The 19,157-nt window shown below is 42.6% G+C and overlaps 1 protein-coding gene across 1 annotated transcript in view; it reads right to left on the bottom strand.

The window, feature by feature from the left end:
- UCHL5 (ubiquitin carboxyl-terminal hydrolase L5) overlaps positions 1-16,396 on the bottom strand; it is an 84,057-nt gene extending 67,661 nt beyond the window's left edge. The window contains exon 1 of the mRNA XM_006834183.1: positions 16,321-16,396. Within this exon, the coding sequence (XP_006834246.1) occupies positions 16,321-16,396 (76 nt within the window). The remainder of the gene's footprint in view (positions 1-16,320) is intronic.
- Between the last annotated feature and the right edge of the window lie 2,761 nt (positions 16,397-19,157).

Raw genomic sequence — 19,157 nt, 5'->3', positions numbered from 1 at the left:
AGAACCTCCACTGAATGATTTCCAAACTGTTGGTACCAGGCTGAGGAAAGGAAATGGGGATAAGACTCTTGTGGTACAAAAGTGAACACCTGCCACCAGGACTAACTGTGAGGGTTGGAAATGTAAAGGCAGTGTTTTTTGTTTTTTGCAAAAGGAGGAGACTGATAAGATTTTGCAGCCCAGGAGTGGAGGTCCCTGGGACTATCAAGCGAGAAGAGCGGAAAGTATGACTCTACCCGGAGAGGCAGTGAGGCCAGGCATGGAGACAGAGATGATGGCGTGGACAGATGGAGTGGCTGGGGACACGGGACTCAGGGAGGCAGAGGAGCTGTTTGCTGACAGCCTGGGGGCGGGGGGAGGCAGGCTGTGGGGTGTATCCTTTGGTTATTTGATGATGCATCCAGGGGACTGTAATCATTGCAATGAAATGAAATACAATAGGATGAATGTGAAGCTGAAGTGGGATAGAGGCAAATAATGATGTATGCACAACCTTGAAACAACAGGGCTCTGGGATACAGAGATTGAGAAATGGTTTGAATGGGGAAAATAATGTTACGATGCTTGGCTGTCTTTTGAATCTTGGTTTCCCTGGCGTACCACTATATAATAGACACTGGAGGGGAAGAGAAAGGAATAGCCATAAATAGCACCATAGAAAGTTTGTAAGCCCGTCTTATGTCTACTGATTAGAATACCTAAAATGGGGCTACAATGTGCCCAGTGAAGGATGCTTCCTGCGGAACCTCTACATTACACAAGACCATAGGTGAAACAGCATCCAGAATCTTCTGAGGTGGGAAATTTCCACTTGAAAGGAAAAACAGACCAGCCCTGAGTGGCTGAAGAGCAGAAGATACTTCCTGAAAGAAAGACTGACAGGAAAAATACAAAACAATATAGGCAGACTGACTGACTACTACAAGAACAAGTGGCTTGCCCAGGAGACATCAAGGCAAGTGGTCGGGTCCCCCTCAGGGCAAACCCCCTTCTAAGACTAAGACTCAATGGGAACACACACCCTGATTGGTCACTGATAAAGGGAAGTAAGGGAAAAGTAGCAAGGAAGCTGAGAGCTGAGCCCTACAGTGCTCAATAGACTCCTGGAAACCCAGACGGAGACCTGGTTGACCAGCAGTGTGGCAAGTCCAGGGGACTCTTGGACCGAGAGTCAGCGACATAGCCACAGAGGACTAGAGTGGAGAATGAAGTGTTCTGCTGATAAGAAGAGAGGGCACACGCATAAGTACACCCACACTAGCAGATAATACCCACTTGACCTGGCTTCAGTGACTGGATGATCAGAGCTCAACCGGAAGAAGAAAGAAAAGGGGAAAAAGAATAATCTGATACAATTTGATGAACCTGATATACACCTATGGAAGCAGTAGATCAAAAGAGGGAACAAATCTTCACAGCAAGCATCATTCCCACCCCCTCCACACACGGAGAGGACAGGGATGGGCAACTTGGACACTGGCTACCCTGAATGGGGGGGCTACAGAGGCAAGAAGTGACTGGCTTACAAGCTTTCAAGAGGGAACCTAGATCCAAGGGCATGAAGCAAGGTAGAATCTCCACTGAGTAGTATCCATTCTGTATAGTCACAGCTGAATGCGGATAGGTCTCTTGCGATACAATAGCGAATTAATTGTTATCAGCACTGATTGTAAGGGCTGGAAATGTAAAGGTAGACATTTTGTGGCAAAGGGATGGGAGTGACTAACTTTGCAGTCTAGGAGCGGAGGTCCCTGGGACCATCAAGGAAGAAGAGCAGAGAACGGGACCCTACCCAGAGAAGCAGTGATGCCAGGGATGGAGGCAGAGATGATGACGTGGGGAGATGGAGCGGCTGGGGACTTTGGACACAGAGAGGAAGAGCAGCTGTGTGCAGATGGGGGTGGGGGCAGTCTTGCGAGGTATACCCTCTGTACCCTTTGGTTGGTGGACGATGCATGGAGGGGATTGTAACCATGGCAAGGAAACGATATACGACGGGATCAATGTGAAGCTGATGTCCTCCCATGCAAACTATCACATAATTCACAATAAAGCATTAAAAGCAAAAAAAGTCCCTTGCGAGGGGAGCCCAAATATCCTTGAAGAGCCCTGTGCTCTGTGTTGTTGTTGTTGTTGTTAAGTGCCATCAAGTCGGTTCCGAACCATAGCGACCCTGTACAGGGTTTCCGAGGGTGTAAATCCTTACGGGAGTAGAAAGCCTCATCTTTCTCCCGCGGAGCGACTGGTAGTTTCGAACCGCTGACCTTAAGGTTCGCAGCCCGATTCGTAACCACTACGCTACCAGAGCTCCTTGTGTAGGTAAAAAAATATAGTAGAAACTATTGCCCTGTAAAGGTATCCTTAAATGCAATGGAATTAACTGGATGCTTATAGTGGAAGGAGTTAACAGGTGGCACAAGGTTAACATGGTTGACATAGACAGCGGAGTCAAAGCAGGAATCAGAATAGTCTGACTCACAATGACCTAAGGCACTGGATGGTTCTAGTGTTCATAGAAATAAATGGGAAGTCGTCTAAATTTTTATTTGATCTGCGTAAGCAATAAGAGTTCTAGGTAAAGTGAACAGAAAAATAAAAACAAAGTCACAAAGCTTTGGTTAATTTCCAGACTTGACTACTCTATAGACACATAATGTCTTAAATGAAGGAGGTTGAATCCCCTTTAAGGGATTTCCAAAAGTTTGTATGGGCAATTTTCTCCTAGATTTTCCCAAAGGGACCTACAGTCTTTTACAAAGGTGATTGTACACTGAAGGAAAATTATCAGACTAGTAAATTACTGGACACTGGCTCTGAATTGCCAGTATTTCTGGGAGATTCAAAATGTCCAGAGGGTTAAAAAACCCTTACCATGGTTTATTTCCTCAGCTCCAGAATACATAACTGGAAGAGAAACACTCAACAACTGGAAGAATCTTCACATTGGTTGTCTGATCTGTGGAGCAAGAGGTATTATGTAAGAAATACCGGTGAAAGATACTAGAAGTCCTTTTACATAGGAAAATGTTGTTGCTGTTGTTAAGTGCTGTCGAATTGGTTCTAACCCATATTGACCCAGTCTAGACTTTCCAAGGAGCAGTTGGTGGGTTTGAACTGCCGACCTCTTGGCTCAAACTGATAAATGTTCAGCACACTATCCACTGCAGGACATACCACATTCCTGGAAGGGTTGCAGATATGAGTACCACCATCAAGAACTTTTAAAGAATGTTGCTGTTAAGTACTGTGGAGTCTATGATTCTGACTCATAGTGACCCTGCACAGGGCTTCCAAGGCTACAAATCTTTACAGGAGCAGCAAGCCTCATCATTCTCCTGCAGAACAGGTGGTAGTTTCGAAACGCAGACCTTGAGGTTAGCAACCCAATTTGTAACCAATACGCTATAAGAGCTCCTTTAAAGGATATGAGGGTGGTAATTCCTACCACATCCCCATTCAAATCACCTACTTGCTCTGTACAGAAAACAGATGGATCTTGGAGCATGAGAGGACTGTCATATACTTGGGGAGAGCAGTGGCTCCATACAATAAGCAATGAACTGCGAACCAAAAGGTCTGCGGTTCCAGCCTGCCAGCCATTGTGGGACAAAGCCTTATCTTTCTGTTTCCACAAGGATTTTAAAAGTCTCGGAAACCCTAAACAGAAGCGACCCAAAGGCACTTAATAACAACGTAATCATATATTTAACCAGGTGGTGATTGTAATCGCAACTGCAGTTCAAATATAGTTTCACTGTTAGAGCAAACTAGCGGGGACTTCAAACAGGACCATTCCAGTTCAACTCTCTGCTGAGCCTCACCTTTCTACACCAGATAAATGGAATCAGAATTTACATTTTAACAAAATCCTCCAAGACATACATAAGAATCAGAATCACCTGGAGATGGTTAAATGTAGATTCTGATTGAATATACCTGATGTGGAAATGCATTCTCTGCAGGAGGTTGACATGGAATGATAATGGACTGAAGCCCTGAGATTAAGGCATTCTCTGGTACCCAGTATGCAGCTAACTGCTTCTCTTCCCCCTCCCCCCAATCATTTTGTGCTATTGTGAAGTGCCATCGGGTCGGTTCCGACCCACAGTGACCCTGTATAGGGTTTCTGAGGAGCAGCTGATGAACTTGAACTGCCAACCTTGCAGTTCAAATGGATTTGCAGTCTGGCACATTAACCCACAGCACCACGCCAGGAACCCCCAATCATATGTTAGTAAAAACCACTGAATGTCTCTCAGCAAGACAGCAATACCTTCACAACTTTCCAGCCCTATGTCATAAATTTAGTCTTCAGGGACAAAAAATTGTTTTTCTCTTCACAAGACATATTGATTACATTGATGGCATTATGCTGACTGTACCTACTGAGCAAGGAGTAGCAAGTAATTTTGATTTATTGGTAAGATATTTGCATGTCAGAGGGTGGGAAATAAATCTGACAAAAAATTCAGCCCCCTCCCCACCAAAAAAAATTTCAGTCCCTCCCATCTCGCTGAAATATCTAGTAGTCGCCAGTGGTGGGTAGGGTCCCATTCTCTGCTCTTCTCCCTTGACGGTCCCAGGGACCTCCAGCTCCTAGACTGCAAAGTTAGTCACTCCCATCCCTTTGCCACTAGAGGGAGAGGGTCTGTGTGCTAACAACCAGGGGGCAGGCTTGCAGGGTTGGTTGATGATGCATGGAGGGGATTGTAACTATGGCAATGAAAGGATATACGATAGGATGAATGTAAAGCTAATGCTCTCCCCATAATTCACAATAAAACAGGCTTGCAGGGTTGGTTGATGATGCATGGAGGGGATTGTAACTATGGCAATGAAAGGATATACGATAGGATGAATGTAAAGCTAATGCTCTCCACATAATTCACAATAAAACATTTAAAAAAATCGAAGGATAAGTTGTTGCATCTGACACCTCCTACAAACAAAAGTGTGGCACAATGCTTAGCAGGTTTCTTAGATTTTGGAGGCAACATACTGTTCTTTGGGTATACTAATTCAGCCCATTTACTGAATGATGTGGAAAGCTGCAAGTTTGGGATGACACTCAGAACAAGACACGGGTTTTACAACAAGTCCAGGTTACAATAAAAGCTGCTCTGTCACTTGGGCCATATGATCCAGCTGATTCAATGGTGCTTGAAGGGTCAATAACAGAAAGAGATGCTGTTCAGAGCCTTTAGTGGTCCCCTATTGGTGAATAACAGCACAGGATCTCAGGATATTGGAGCAAAGCCCTGTCTTCCTCTATGGGTAACTACTGTCGTTTTGAGAAACAGCTTTGGACTGCTACTGGTCTTAGGAAATGAAATGCTTCACCTTGGGCCACCAAGTTATGATGCAATCTGATAACTTGCTTTAAAGTTGGGTAGGCACAGCAGCATGCCACCATCACAAGGAAGTAATATATACATGATTAGGCTTACAGAGACCCTGAAAGAACAAGTTAGTTACATAAGGAAATGACCCAAATGCCCAGGTCACCATTCCTGTTTCAATCACCTTTTCTCCCCAAGCCTGCACTATGGCCACATGAGGAGCTCCCTATGCTCACGTGACTAAAAGAGAAAACTTAGGCCTGCCTTACATGATATGCAAGCACTACCTGAAATTAGACAACTGTAACACTACAGCCCATTTCTGGAACAATGCTGAAGGACAGTGTTGGACAAAAATCCTCCCGTGGGAAAAATTTCAAGCAGTACACTGGCTAGTCCATTTTGCTTAGAAAGCTAGAGGCCCAGATGCGCAACTGTGTAACAATTTATGGGCTATGGCCAATGATGACTGGGTGGCTAGGGAGTTAGAACATGATTGGGAAATTGGAAATTGGTGGCAAGGAGTTCTTGGCAAGAAATATGTGGATAAATTTATCTGAATAAGCAAAAGTTGGAGAATTTCTGTGTCCCACTTGAAAGGTCACCAAAGGGTGACTTCAACAAAGGAGGATTTTAATATAAGCAATTCTCACGTTACAAATGTCCAATTTATGGATAATCCCTATTTTTCCTTTAGTGCAAGAATGAACCAGATCTGTCACGGTCCACAAAGCAAAACATGAAAAGACCAGAATGTTTACTATTTAGGTGATTCATCATGGTAACTGTAAAAAAAAACAATGCAGGTGCAAGTCTTGGAATCGGAAGGTCAGAAGAGGCATTTATTGTTGTTGTTAAATGCCATTCAGTCAGTTGCGACTCATAGTGACCCTGTGTCTAGGGTTTCAGAGGAGTTACTGGTGGGTTTGAACCACCGACCCAGTGCATTATCCTTCAGTGCCACACCAGGACTCCCAGAGGCACAGTGAGCCCTTTTAACAGGCTGATCATAAGACTGGCAAGACTGGAGAGTCACATAATTCAGCAAACATAGTAAAATGGGCTTTGATTGAGGTTCACCAAATTTGAGCAGCTTACTGCCATCTTTGAAGCCCTGCTTTAATGTTAGGTAAATCTGCCCTCACTTTGAAAGGATTAAACCAACCCCTTCAAGCTCCCAAAACCACTACTGCCCTCAAGTAGACTGTGACTCACAGTGACCCTACAGAGACAGAGAATTGCCCCATAAGGTTTCCAAGGTTATATATCTTTTACAGAAGCAGAATGCCACATCTCTTGTCCCACAAAGAGCTAGTGCATTTGAACCTCCAACCTTTTGGTTAGCAGCCAAGTACTTTAACCATCATGCCACAAAATATTCTAATCCAACTGCGACTTGCAACAAATTCTTCATCACCTTCACTCGTTGCATGTGCAGTTTTTAAATCATTAAGAAGACTTTAAGCTTTTTCTTGCAATAAAATAAGACTAAAATTAAGAACCACGTGCACCTGTTTTGACTGACCTACAAATTCTTAAAGACACAGGTGGGAACTTATCTAGTTCATAATCCAGGGAGCTTGACTGTAAGTGGATTGTTGTAAAGTGACATCAAGTCAGTTCTGTTCTGATTCATAGCGACCTTGTATAGGGTTTCCAAGGAGCAGCTTGTGGGTTTGAACTGCAAACCTTGCATTTAACAGTCCAGTGCTATAACTACAGTGTCATACCAGAACTCTAGTCAAGTGGACTGGATGATCAATGTAGTGGATGCCAGTCTCTTTCTCCAGACACTTTTATCACTGTCCCATGGGTTCATGAACAAAGTGGTAATGGTGGCAGGGAGGGAGGCTACGCATGCCTTCAGCAACATGAATTTCCACTCACCAAACAATCTGGCTACAGCCAATGTTGAGTTTCCAACCTGCCAGCACCAGAAACCAACAATGAATCCTCAATATGGCTCAGGCCCTTGGAGTTGCCAATTTGTTTTCTGATTGATTACATCACACAGCTTTGATCATGGACTTCCTATGCAAAACACCTTCAGGTGTCCTTTCCAATCACATTTTCATTCTTTGGCATGGGTAATTGCAATTTGGCTGATCATTTGAACAATAGGACAAACTGGATCAAAAGCCCTCAGATAATTTTGCTAAAAATAAGGCTTAATCTTAATGAGCGCAGATCTGGGAACTCTAAATTAGAGACCCAGTCAACTTGCAACCACTGACTGAGAAGGTCCCAAGCACTGTAAACACTTTATTTCAGGGGTACTATGTGTACCCCGTAACTACTATTTCTGTGAAACTCAGGCATTAACTTACCTCTGAAAACAAGGTGATGTGCATTCTATTGTGTTGTTAGTTGCAATCAAATCAGCTCCAACTCATAGTTACTTAATGTACAACAAAACACTGCTAGGTCCTGTACCAGCTTTGCCCTCTATCCTAGGGTGCCTATCTTTTAGCACTATATCAAGCAATGTTTCTATTGTTATACAGAGGTTTTCACTGGTTATTTTTCCTAGTAGATAGGCCTTTCTTCTTAGTCTGTCATATTCTGCAAGTTCTGCTGAAACCTTTCCATGTAGGTGACCTTGCTGGTATGGTAGCTTAACGGTGGCTTAACTTCAAGCCTCATAGAACAATCACAGTAGAGTGGTCATAACATACTGTTAAGTGTTTAAAGAAACAAACACTGCCTTGGCCTCAAAAGGTACATCTGATTCAACTTACAATATTTATGCATGTGCATGATCAAATTGCCCTCGATTTCCTCCTTGTAAAGAATCGTGAAGGTCCAGTGTTTAAGGGCTCATTTGCTAACTGAGAGGTTGGCAGTTGGAACCCACGAGCCCCTCGGAGGGATAACGATATGACAGCTTGTTTCCATAAAGATTACAGTCCTGACGACCTCATGGGACAGGTTCTACCCTTTCCAAAAGGGTTGCTATGAGTTGAAATCAACTCAATGACTATGAGTTTGGGTCTTGGTTTTCCTCCTTATAGGTGAAGGAGTTTACACAATCACTAATATATCTTGCAGTACCTGGATGACTTGAACCATGAGGTAAAGTAATACAAAAATTTAAAGAAAAAGCAACATGATTTTGTGAAGTAACACTGCAAGAAACAAATTGAATAGATTTTATGCCAGCTCCATAATTCAGATTAATCAGAGTGACTAGGAAAGCATAATTATATGTAAAAGGGGTATACATTGTTGGGAGACAATTCTCAATGGGTTGCTCCTGTTTCTGTACATCTTATCAAGAGGCATTACTAGATTTGTTCTACTGAACTATCTTCTCAAAAATGTTCATACAGAATGTAGGACTGATGACTGGTTTTGTATACCTTCAGTCAACTCACAATAAAAAGTTAAAAAAACAAAAACCATGTTCCAAGAGTAAACAAACTTGAAAATCTATCCTAGAAATAGTGCCTTCCACTGAGGCACAGGCAATCCTTTGCTGTCCAGGATTTAAAAGACGTCTTCATGGAAGCAAAGGCTGAGCAGGTTAGGAGTTCTATAGGATTGGGAGTTACTCAGTTATGACAGACTGGTGCGTGCAGCATTCACCTGGGTCCCTTCACTAGGTAAGGCAAAGGAACCAGTGTGAACATGAAGCTCATGCTGCCTTGCCTATTGTGCAGTTATACCACATCTAGCCCAGAAATTGTCTCTCAGTATCTATGAAATTACAGAAGCTCTGGTAGAATAGTGGTTACATATCGAGCGGCGGATGTTAAGGTCAGCAGTTCAAAACTACCAGCTGTTGCACGGGAAAAAGATGAGGCTTTCTGCTCCCGTAAAGATTTACAGCCTCGGAACCTGTTCAGGGTGGTTATGAGTTGGGACCGACTGCATGGCACATCATAACCCTGTTCAGGGTGGTTATGAGTTGGGACCGACTGCGTGGCACATCAATCAAATTGAGGCAAAGTCATTTGGTAGACGTCAATCAAAATAAAATCTAACTTCAAAATTCTTAACAGATGTTAGATTTTGTCAAATGCGTTTTCATCTATTGAGATAATCATTTGGTTTTATTGTTAATATGGTGAATTACAGATTCTCAAATTTAAACAAAACTTCAAATTCTGGGGTAAACCCTACCAGATAATGATGTACTGTCCTTTTGATATATTATTGGATTCAACTTACTACAACTGTTGATAATTTTTGCATCGATAGTTGATAAATTAGCAGGAGCTCTGGTAGCGTAGTGGTTATGAATCAGGCAAAATATTAAATAATGCAGGAATCAAAAGACAGTGGAAGAAATACACAAAATCACTGGTCAATGCTCAACTATTTGAAGAGATAGCATATATTAAGAACTAATGGTATTAAGTTGAATATATATGGTTAAAGAATATAACCTTGTCACACACCTTTCTTAATTTTAAAACATTCAGTGTTCCCATGTTCTGTTCGAACAACTGCCTCTTGGTCCACATACAGATTCCTCATAAGCACAATTAAATGTTCCAGAATACTCAGACTTCGCAATGTTGTCCATAGCTTGTCGTGATCCACACAACTGAAAGGCTTTACGGTCAATAAAGCACAGGAAAAACATCTTTCTGATATTCTCTGCTTTCAGCCAAGACCAATCGGACATCAGCAATAATATCCCTCGTTCCACAACCTCTTCTGAATCCAGCTTGAACCTCTGAAAGTTCTCTGTCAGTGTATGATTTTAGCTGTTTCTGTATTACCTTTAGCAAAACTTCACTCACATGGGATATCAAAGAGATTGTCTGATGATTTCTGCATTCTGTTGGGTCACCTCTCTTTGGAATGGCACAAATATGGATCTCTTCCAATAAGTCGGCCAGATAGTGGTCTTCCAAATTTCTTGGCAGAGATGCGTGAGTGCCTCCTTTGCTACCTCACTTTCTTGAAAGATTTCAATTTTTCTTCCCTCAATTCCTGGTGCCTTGTTCTTTGCCAATTCCTTCAGTGCACCTTGGACTTCCTCCTCCCTCAGTATCACTGGTTCTTGATCATATGCTACCTCTTGAAACGGCTGAACATTTAACATTTGCTTTTGGTACAGTGACTCTATGTATTCCTTCCATCTTCTCTTGATGTTTTCTGCATCATTCAATCATTTGCCCAGAGAATTCAATAACAAAAGTCGAGGCTTTAATTTCTTCTTCAGTTCCCCCAGCTTGAGAAATGCTGAGCATGTTCTTCCCTTTTGATTTTCTGATTCCAGGTCTTTCCACATTTTATTGTACTATTTGGCTTTATCTTCTTGATCTGATCTTTGAAATTTTCTGTTCAGCTCCTGGACCTCATTTCTTCCATTTGCTTTAGCATCTGTATGCTGGAGAGCACGTTTCAATGTCTCTTCTGACATCCATTTTGATGTCAAGGTTGTATTCTTTCGCCACACTTATTCAACCTGTATGCTGAGCAAATAATCTGAGATGCTGGGTTCTATGAAGAAAAACGTGGCATCAGGATTGGAGAAAGACTCATTAATAACCTGTGATATGCAGATGATACAACCTTGAAACATTTACTGATGAAGATCAAAGAGCACAGCCTTCGGTATGGATTACATCTCAATGTCAAGAAAACAAAAATCCTCACTACTGCACTAAACAACATTCTTAGCAACGGAGAAAAGACTGAAGTTGCCAAGGACTTCATTCTTCTTGGATCAACTCTAAACACTCACGGAAGCAGCAGTCAAGAAATCAAACGACGTACTGCATTAGGCAAATCTGCTGCACAAGACCTTTTTAAAGCGTTGAAGAACAAAGATGTCAGCTTGAAGACTAAGGTGCACCTGTCCCAAGCCATGGTATTTTCAATAACCTCATATGCATGTGAAAGCTGGACAGTGAATAAGTAAGACCATAGAAGAATTGATGCTTTTGAGTTATGGTGTTGGAGGAGAATATTGAAAGTGCCATGGGCTGCCAAAAGAACCAATAGTTCCATTTTGGAAGAAGTACAGCCAGAGTGCTACTTAGAGGCCAAGATGGCCAAACTTCATCTCTCATACTATGGACATATTGTTAGGAGGGAGCAGTCGCTAGAGAAGGTTATCATGTTTGGTAAGGTGTAGGGTCAGAGAAAAAGAGGAAGACCCCCAATGAGATGGATTGGCCAAGCATCGATGGACTCAAGCATGGCAACATATCGGGCAGTGTTTCGTTCTGCTGTGCATAAGGTTGCTATGGGTCAGTACCGACTCGATGGCACATAACAACAACAACAATGGCATTAAGGAGAAATTCACTGAAGGTTGCTAAAAACAGGGTCCAGGAAGTGATAAAACACAAATTGAAATGTTTCAACAAACTGATGCAGTGTTGGAGGTGCTCACGTATCTATACCAAGAAATCTGGAAGACAGTTATCTGGCTAATCAATCAGAAAAGATACACATTTGTGCCCATTTCAAAGAAAAGTGACTCAACAGAATGTGAAAGTCACCCAGGCAAATAGAATTTTGTTGAGGGTAATCCAAAAACCATTGCAGCAGTAAACTGAAAGGAAGCTGCCAGAAATTCAAGCCTGTCAGAAGAGAATGCTCAGATTGCTATTACTGCTAAGATTAGATGGATCTTAGATAAAATCAGAAAATACCAGAAAGATATTTATTTGTGCTTTATTGATTATGCAAAGGCATTCAACTATATGGACCATAACAAACTACGGATAACATTGCAAAGAATAGGTACTAATGACCAAGAGGTCATTAGTTTAAAGTCAGGAAAGGTGTGCACCAGGGTTGTATCCCGCCATATTTACTCAACTGTATGCTGAGAAGATAGTTATATAACAAATGTGGCATCAGGATTGGAGGAAGACTCTTTCACAACCTGCAATATACAGGTGACACAATCTTGCTTACTGGATGCAAAGAGGACTTTAAATACTTGCTGAAAGAGAACAAAGACTACAGCCATCAGTATGGATTGTACTTCAATATAAAGAAAATGACAATCCTCACAACTGCACCAATAAAATAGTACATGATAAGTGGAGAAAAGGTTGAAGTTGTCAGACTTCATTTTGCTTGAATCCACTATCAACACTCATGGAAGCAACAGTCAAGAAATCAATGGACAAATTGCATTAGGCAAATCTGCACAACAAGACCTCTAAGTGTTTAAGAACAATGATATCAGTTTGGGGACTATGTGCCTGACCCAAGACCTGGTATTTTCGATTGTATCATATGCATCTAAGGAGCTCTGGTAGTGTAGTGGTTATGAATCGGTCTGCGAACCTTAAGGTCAGCAGTTCGAAACTACCAGCTGTTCCGCAGGAGAAAGATGACGCTTTCTACTCCCGTGAAGATTTATAGCCTCGGAAACCTTGTACAGGGTCGCTATGAGTCGGAACCGACTCCAGGACATATAACACCACTTTGGAATTAGGAGTCCTGGTGTGGTGCTGTGGGTTAACGTGCTGGACTACAAGGTCAATTTGAACTGCAAGGTTGGCAATTCAAGCTCATCAGCCACTCCTTGGAGAAATCCTATACGGGGTATCTCTGAGTGGGAACCAACTTAAAGGCACTTAACAACATATGCATTTGAAAGTTGGACAATGAATAAGGAAGACCATAGAAGAAGTCTCTGCATTTGAATTATGGTGTTAGAGAATACTGAAGGTACTAGAGACTGCCAGAAGTGTAAACAAATCTGACTTGGAAGAAATACAGACAAAATGCTCCTTGGAAGCAAGAATGGCAAGACTTTGTCTCTGGTTTTTTGACATGTTGTCAGCAGAGAAGAGTCCGGGAGAAGGACATCATACTTGTACAGTGGAGGGTCAACGATAAAGAGGAAGACCCTCAACAAGATGGACTGACAAAGAGGCAGCAACAATGGGCCCAAATGTAACAACAATTGTGAGGATGGCACAGGACCAAGAAGTGTTTCATTCTGTTGTTGCATTTATTATTAATACATTGCAACCAAGTAAAAGTACATTTCTGCTCTATATTGTTACTGTTGTTAAGTGCTGCTGAGTCTGTTGCAATTCAGTCCCTATACAGAATTCCTGAAGAGAGGCTGTTAGCAGTCCAGTGCTTAGTCTACAGTGCCACACCAGGATTCCACATTTCTGCTCCATTAGATTTCTTAAGTTAACACCATTAAGTTAATACCATGATATTATATTCTACCAAAATTTGTATCTATATAGTCACTCTATTTACAAATAATCTCTTTTCTAATGCTGAACTTTTAAAATGAATTTATAATAGAAGCCACAATATAATCAAACTGTACTGTTGAATAAACTAACTTCCAAAAGACTTCAATTCATGAGAAAAATTAAAATATTGGAATAAACTAATTTTCTCTTTGAGGCATGGTGATGATACTATCATCAGGTAACTTTTTCTAAGTTCTACTATAATATGCAGGTACAGAACTTGCATTTACATGTCATTCTCTGAAGCTCAGGACTTTAGTTAAATCATTTTCAATCCTGAGTCTTCTGTACATACGAAAATTATGTAATAGCGGTTAATTGATTAAATTATCTTAAAACAAAGAAACTTAACGTAGTATACGTTATTGATTAAAGTTTACTCCAATATGCCATTATAGTTAAAATTTTAAAGATAAAATTCATCTTGCAGACATCTCAAGTTCAATGTATGATCAAAACTGAACCCATTTTCTTGTCCATCAAGTTTACTCTTCTCTTGTATTGTTATTTCTCACATGAAACCAGAGCTGGAAACAATAATCATTTCACTTTTCTATTCCCCCACATCCAGGCAGTCAGAATTTCTGGATTCAGTAAAATCACTGGATCTACCTCTTCCTCTCTAGCTCACTACTTTAAGTATGGACAATCATCTCAGACTCTGATTATATTAAGGAAGACTTACAGCTTCTCTGTAATCCTGGTGTGGTGCTGTAGGATACGCACTGGACTACAAGGCTGGTTTGAACTGCAAGGCTGGCAGTTCAATCACCTATACAGGGTGATTATGAGTCAGAACTGATTGAACAGCACTTAACAATAACATAGCTCCTCTCACTTCATTCCAATTCACTCTGCATACTAAAACCCCACCGCAGATACCAAAATCCATGGACACTTAAGTCTCTTATATAAAATGGTGTTCTTGTTAAGTGCTGTGGAGTCCCAACTTAACAACAACCATGTATAGGGTTTCTGAGCAGTGGATGGTAGGTTTGAACTGCTGACCTGTGATTCTAGTGCTTATCCTACAGCATCATATCAGGACTCCATAAAATGGTAAAATTATCTGCATATAACCTATAAACATCCTCCCTGTACACTTTAAATAATTTCTAGATTTTATATAATGATACTTAATACTATGTAAGCAAGGGATTGCTTTGTCCACTTACTGGCTTTTTATAGGATCCTTTTTCCCCCCCACAGAAGCAAAGGGTGCACACAAGTAATGAATGAGCAAGACATATGGCAAACAATGATCATTTGTTTCAGTTGGTACTGGAGAGAGACTGAGGAGCTCTGAAATGGCAGGAAACTACAGCAGGGTAGCCTGCTCTTCATTCATGGAGATTCCTATAACATTTCTTAATTATAAAAACAATCAGCATTATCCTATTCAAAGACCCCAGTGATAGCAAGGCAATTCAAACTACACAACAGGGCATACAATCTGGCTTCAGGCTATCTTCTCAGCTTTAGCTTGAAATACTTCATCCTTCTGTTAACATTGTTTCAGTCACTTTGATACTTGTTCCCTAAATCATTTAATAACATCACAACTGTTCATATTTTCCCTATGTTGCTGTAGGACCATCACTGGACTGCAAACCACAAGGCTGGCAGTTCAAATCTACCTGCTGCTCCTCGGAAACCCTATACAGGGTCGCTGAGTCGGAACCGACTCGAGAGCACTTAACAGCAACTTGCTCCTCCACAAACTGGTATGTGGCACACTGTTTATATACTATGACACCTCAATTAAGCAAAGACTTGCTAAACGCAAAGGTCAGCAATTGAAATCCACCAGCTGAAATCCACCAATAGCTCTCTATAGACGGTCCTTATGAGTGGGAACTAACTTCACATCACTTTAATGACAACATAACACAACAATTAGCACACAATGCCATTTGTGAGCTCAGTGTGCCTGAACAGATGAACAATGTATCCTTAATGATATTTCAAATGTTCAACTATGTACAATAAACAATGTCAGCAGTTTCTTATCCCAAGTACAAGTTTTAACATGAGCAAGAATAATACCTGAAGGAAATTAACATATGAAAACTAAAGTTACTGACCAACGAAAGAGAAGAGGCACATTAAAGCAAAAAGTGATTATTATTTACGGTGGAAAGCAGGGAATAGAACCAGAGAGATGATGCGGGAAATCCCAAATCTAGAGCACTGGACCAAGAAAATACTTTGCTAGGAACTAAGAATGAGTAGAGGGCAGAGGGACCAGTGAAGTGACCTATTGGGTCCGCGCTTGTAGGGAGATCCTGCAGAGCTGGTCACACATTCAAATGTTCTACTTAGAATAACTAGAATCTCAGGTTCCTCGGCGGCTAGGGCTTTAGACACCCCACCCAAGGAAAGGCGCACCCTAGGCCCGGCTTTTTCATGCAGCACACTTCCCGCGCTTGTAAGGGAGGCAGGAAGAAAAACACACCATGTGCCTAAACGGTTGGGATACATTCAATCACATAAGCAAGGTTGTGTTTTGTTTTGTTTTTGGAGTTCCAGGTCCTGAAACTAGAGCGAGGTACGAGACATATGGACCTTGTCCTCGTGGCAAGTCTTTCAAAATTACTATGGAAAAGTGACTGCCAAGAACTGAAGAAGGGAGAGAGGGGAGTCCTGCGTTTCCTCTGCCCGACTCCAGATTCCTGGACCCGCCTCCCCTCAGAAGTGGAGCGGAGACCGCCGCAGAGAACCTCTCCATGCCCAGCTTGGGCCTCCTCCCGTGACCCTCGGCCCAGGACGGTCCCCTTGGCTCTCACCGAATCCTTTAATGAGCTCGGTAAAGACCCCAGGGTCGCTCTCCATGAGGCACCATTCCCCGGCATTGCCCGTCATGGCCCCAACCGCTGGCCGCCCCGCTCCACCTCTCGCTCTCAGTTGCCCCCCACAACAGCAGCCGCGGTCACAGATCTCTGTAAACCCGCCGCTGAGCTCGTCAATCCCACGTCACCCCGCCTACTTCCCGACAGCCTCCGGGCGCCGTCACCTGCAGCGCGACGGAGCGCGGGAGGACGCTCTAGCCACCCTAGAGACATCGAAACCCTTCCTAGGCCTCGCAGGACCCGTAGCGGATTAGGAAGGGGGCGAGACCTGAGAAGAAAGGGCGGTGATTCAGAACGCCGAAAAGAGGTAACATCCGGGGTCCTCTTTAGTCTGGCGGGAGGGCGGGGCAAGAGAACGCGGGCGGGGCCCAATCCCGGGAACCGAACCTGAAAACCCGAGTGGCGGTCAAACTGGAGTAGCTGCTGCCTCTGTTCCAGACTGTCTACTCTCGTGGTTCCCCAGCGCTGCACAGAGCTTCTACCAGCGGCGCTGCGGGTACAAGGGTCCGCTGGGAATTCGGCCGCCAAGCACAGGTGAGGAAGCTACGGGCGGCCAGCTTGGGGGGCCCTTTGTGCGGGCTGAGCGGCCGGAAGGACGCTCCTCTACGGCCCTCAACCTGCATCTTAACAGCCTTGGCTGGAACAAACTCTTCGCCAAACCATCGCGCTCTCTTGCCCCGCCTCTGCGCCCTGCCCATGCTGGGTAGCGGGACCAGCATCGCTAAAGAAGACATCCTCGCCGAGCCGGGTCGAGCCTCTCCCGAGGGTGGGCCCTTCCCACACCCAAGACCCCTCCTGCTTCTAGCTGCAGAGCTTCCTGCAGGCCTGCGTCCAGGGCGCTTGTTTTACTCCTCCTCTTCCTTCTTCTTCCCCGGCTTCTGAGCGACGAGGCGTAGCCGCGGATCCGGGGGTTTGGGAAAATCTTTGTGGAAAAAGGGGAAGCGAATTTACCCTAGAAAGAATGACGAAGGAGAGAAGGAGCATGGAGATGGTAGATACGGATGCAAGAGGATCTGATCCCCCAAATGAAAATGAGGTTGATAAATCATTGTATTAATCTAAAGATATTTATGATGGATTTTGGAGTTCTGGTGTGGCGTTGTAGGATAAGCCCTGGATTACTAACCGCAAGATTGGTGGTTCAAAACCCACCAACCTGTCCTTGGAAACCGTATATAGGGGTCGCTATGAATCGGAATTCGATGACACTTAAAAAACAAAAGACTAGATGATGAGTTAAGCCAAAAATGACTTTCCACTAAATTACTAAATCGTTTTCATTCAAAAGGCTCTTACAGAATCCTGTGATGTTAAGATGAAGTCTTTAAAATTATATTTATGCATCGTCCTAAAAGCTAAACATTCGGAGAAGGACTTTCAGCTCCAAGAAAAAAAGAACGTTTTAGTGAATAAAATCTCTTCAATTCTCAAGCAGATGGTCTGTCGTCTTAGTCAGGTCTCTTTAGAGAAATAAAATAAAAAAAAAAAAAAAAAAAGATAAAATTTAAGGAATTTGGCTAGCTTGATTGTGGGGCAGGCAAATCCAAAGTCCGTACTTAAGGTTATTGTTAGGTTCCATTAAGACAATTCTCTATTCCTATGGTCCCTGGTGACAGAGTAGAACTGTCCCTTGGGGTTTTCTAAGCTGTTAAACTGGAGCAGAATGCCAGGTCGTTCTCCTCTGGACCCACTGGGTGGGTTCAATAACCAACCTTTCAGTTAGCAACTAAGCAAGCACTTAATCTTTGTGCCACCAGGGCTCCTTGTAGGTCACATAACAGATTGGAGATTGCTTTGGTCTGCATTCGCAAAATCTGTAGGCCATTGAAGGGTGTAGTTTCTGGCAATATGTCTGTTTAATTTGGAAGCAGAAAGCACCTTAGAAAAAACTCCCTTTTTTGTCTTCAGTTATTGAATGAGGTCCCATAAAATGTGAACGGTGGAGGTGTGCTGTCAAGTTGGTTGGCAGAATAGGGTTACTGAGGAGCGGTAAGTACTAGACCACTAAACATAAGGTTGGCAGTTCAAACCCACCAGCCACTCCTTGGGAACCTTATACAGGGTCTCTGTCTGTTGAAACTGAGTTCGTGACATTTAACAACAGCTTGATAACATGAGGCAATGGTGATTCAGTGGTCGAATTCTCACTTTAATTCTGGAGATCAGCAGCACCCGTGATTTGATCCACTCATTTCCATCACCTGTATGTGATACAGGTATTCAATTTGTAACCCCAGTTTTGGCTTTATCTTTAAATTGTTAAGCATTCTCACATAGATGTAAGTCAGTTCTGACTTCATTTAAAAAGGTGTAAAGGTAGCATTTTCAAATAACAGATTATTAAGACACTTTGGGAAGATGTTCAGATGTGTAAAAATGAGAAAAGGAGCCCTGGTGGCACAGCAATTAAGCTATCAGCTGTTGACCGAAAGACCTGGCCATCTGCTCCTGTGAAAATCATAGTCTACAAAACCATATGAGGCAGTTCTACTCTGTGACTTGGAGATGCTATGAGTAAAAATCAACTCATCAGCATCAAACAAATAACATATATGAGAAAAATGTAGGAATCCTTAGAAATGGTGTTGCTATGGGTTAGAAGAAAAACAGGTGCTATAAGCTTCTAGTTTAAATGACTGTAAAGCAGAAATAAGTGTTATTACACGTCGTTTTATTGTTGTACTTTACCTGTTATGATTTTTCCTTCTAAATTAAATCAAGAAAGAAATGGTTGCTGTCAAGTGCCATTGAGTTGGTTCCGACCCATAGTGACC

Source organism: Chrysochloris asiatica, unplaced genomic scaffold (assembly GCF_000296735.1).
Source record: "Chrysochloris asiatica unplaced genomic scaffold, ChrAsi1.0 scaffold00009, whole genome shotgun sequence".
Classification (NCBI taxonomy): Eukaryota; Metazoa; Chordata; class Mammalia; order Afrosoricida; family Chrysochloridae; genus Chrysochloris; species Chrysochloris asiatica.
This window is presented reverse-complemented; position numbering and strand designations above follow the sequence as displayed.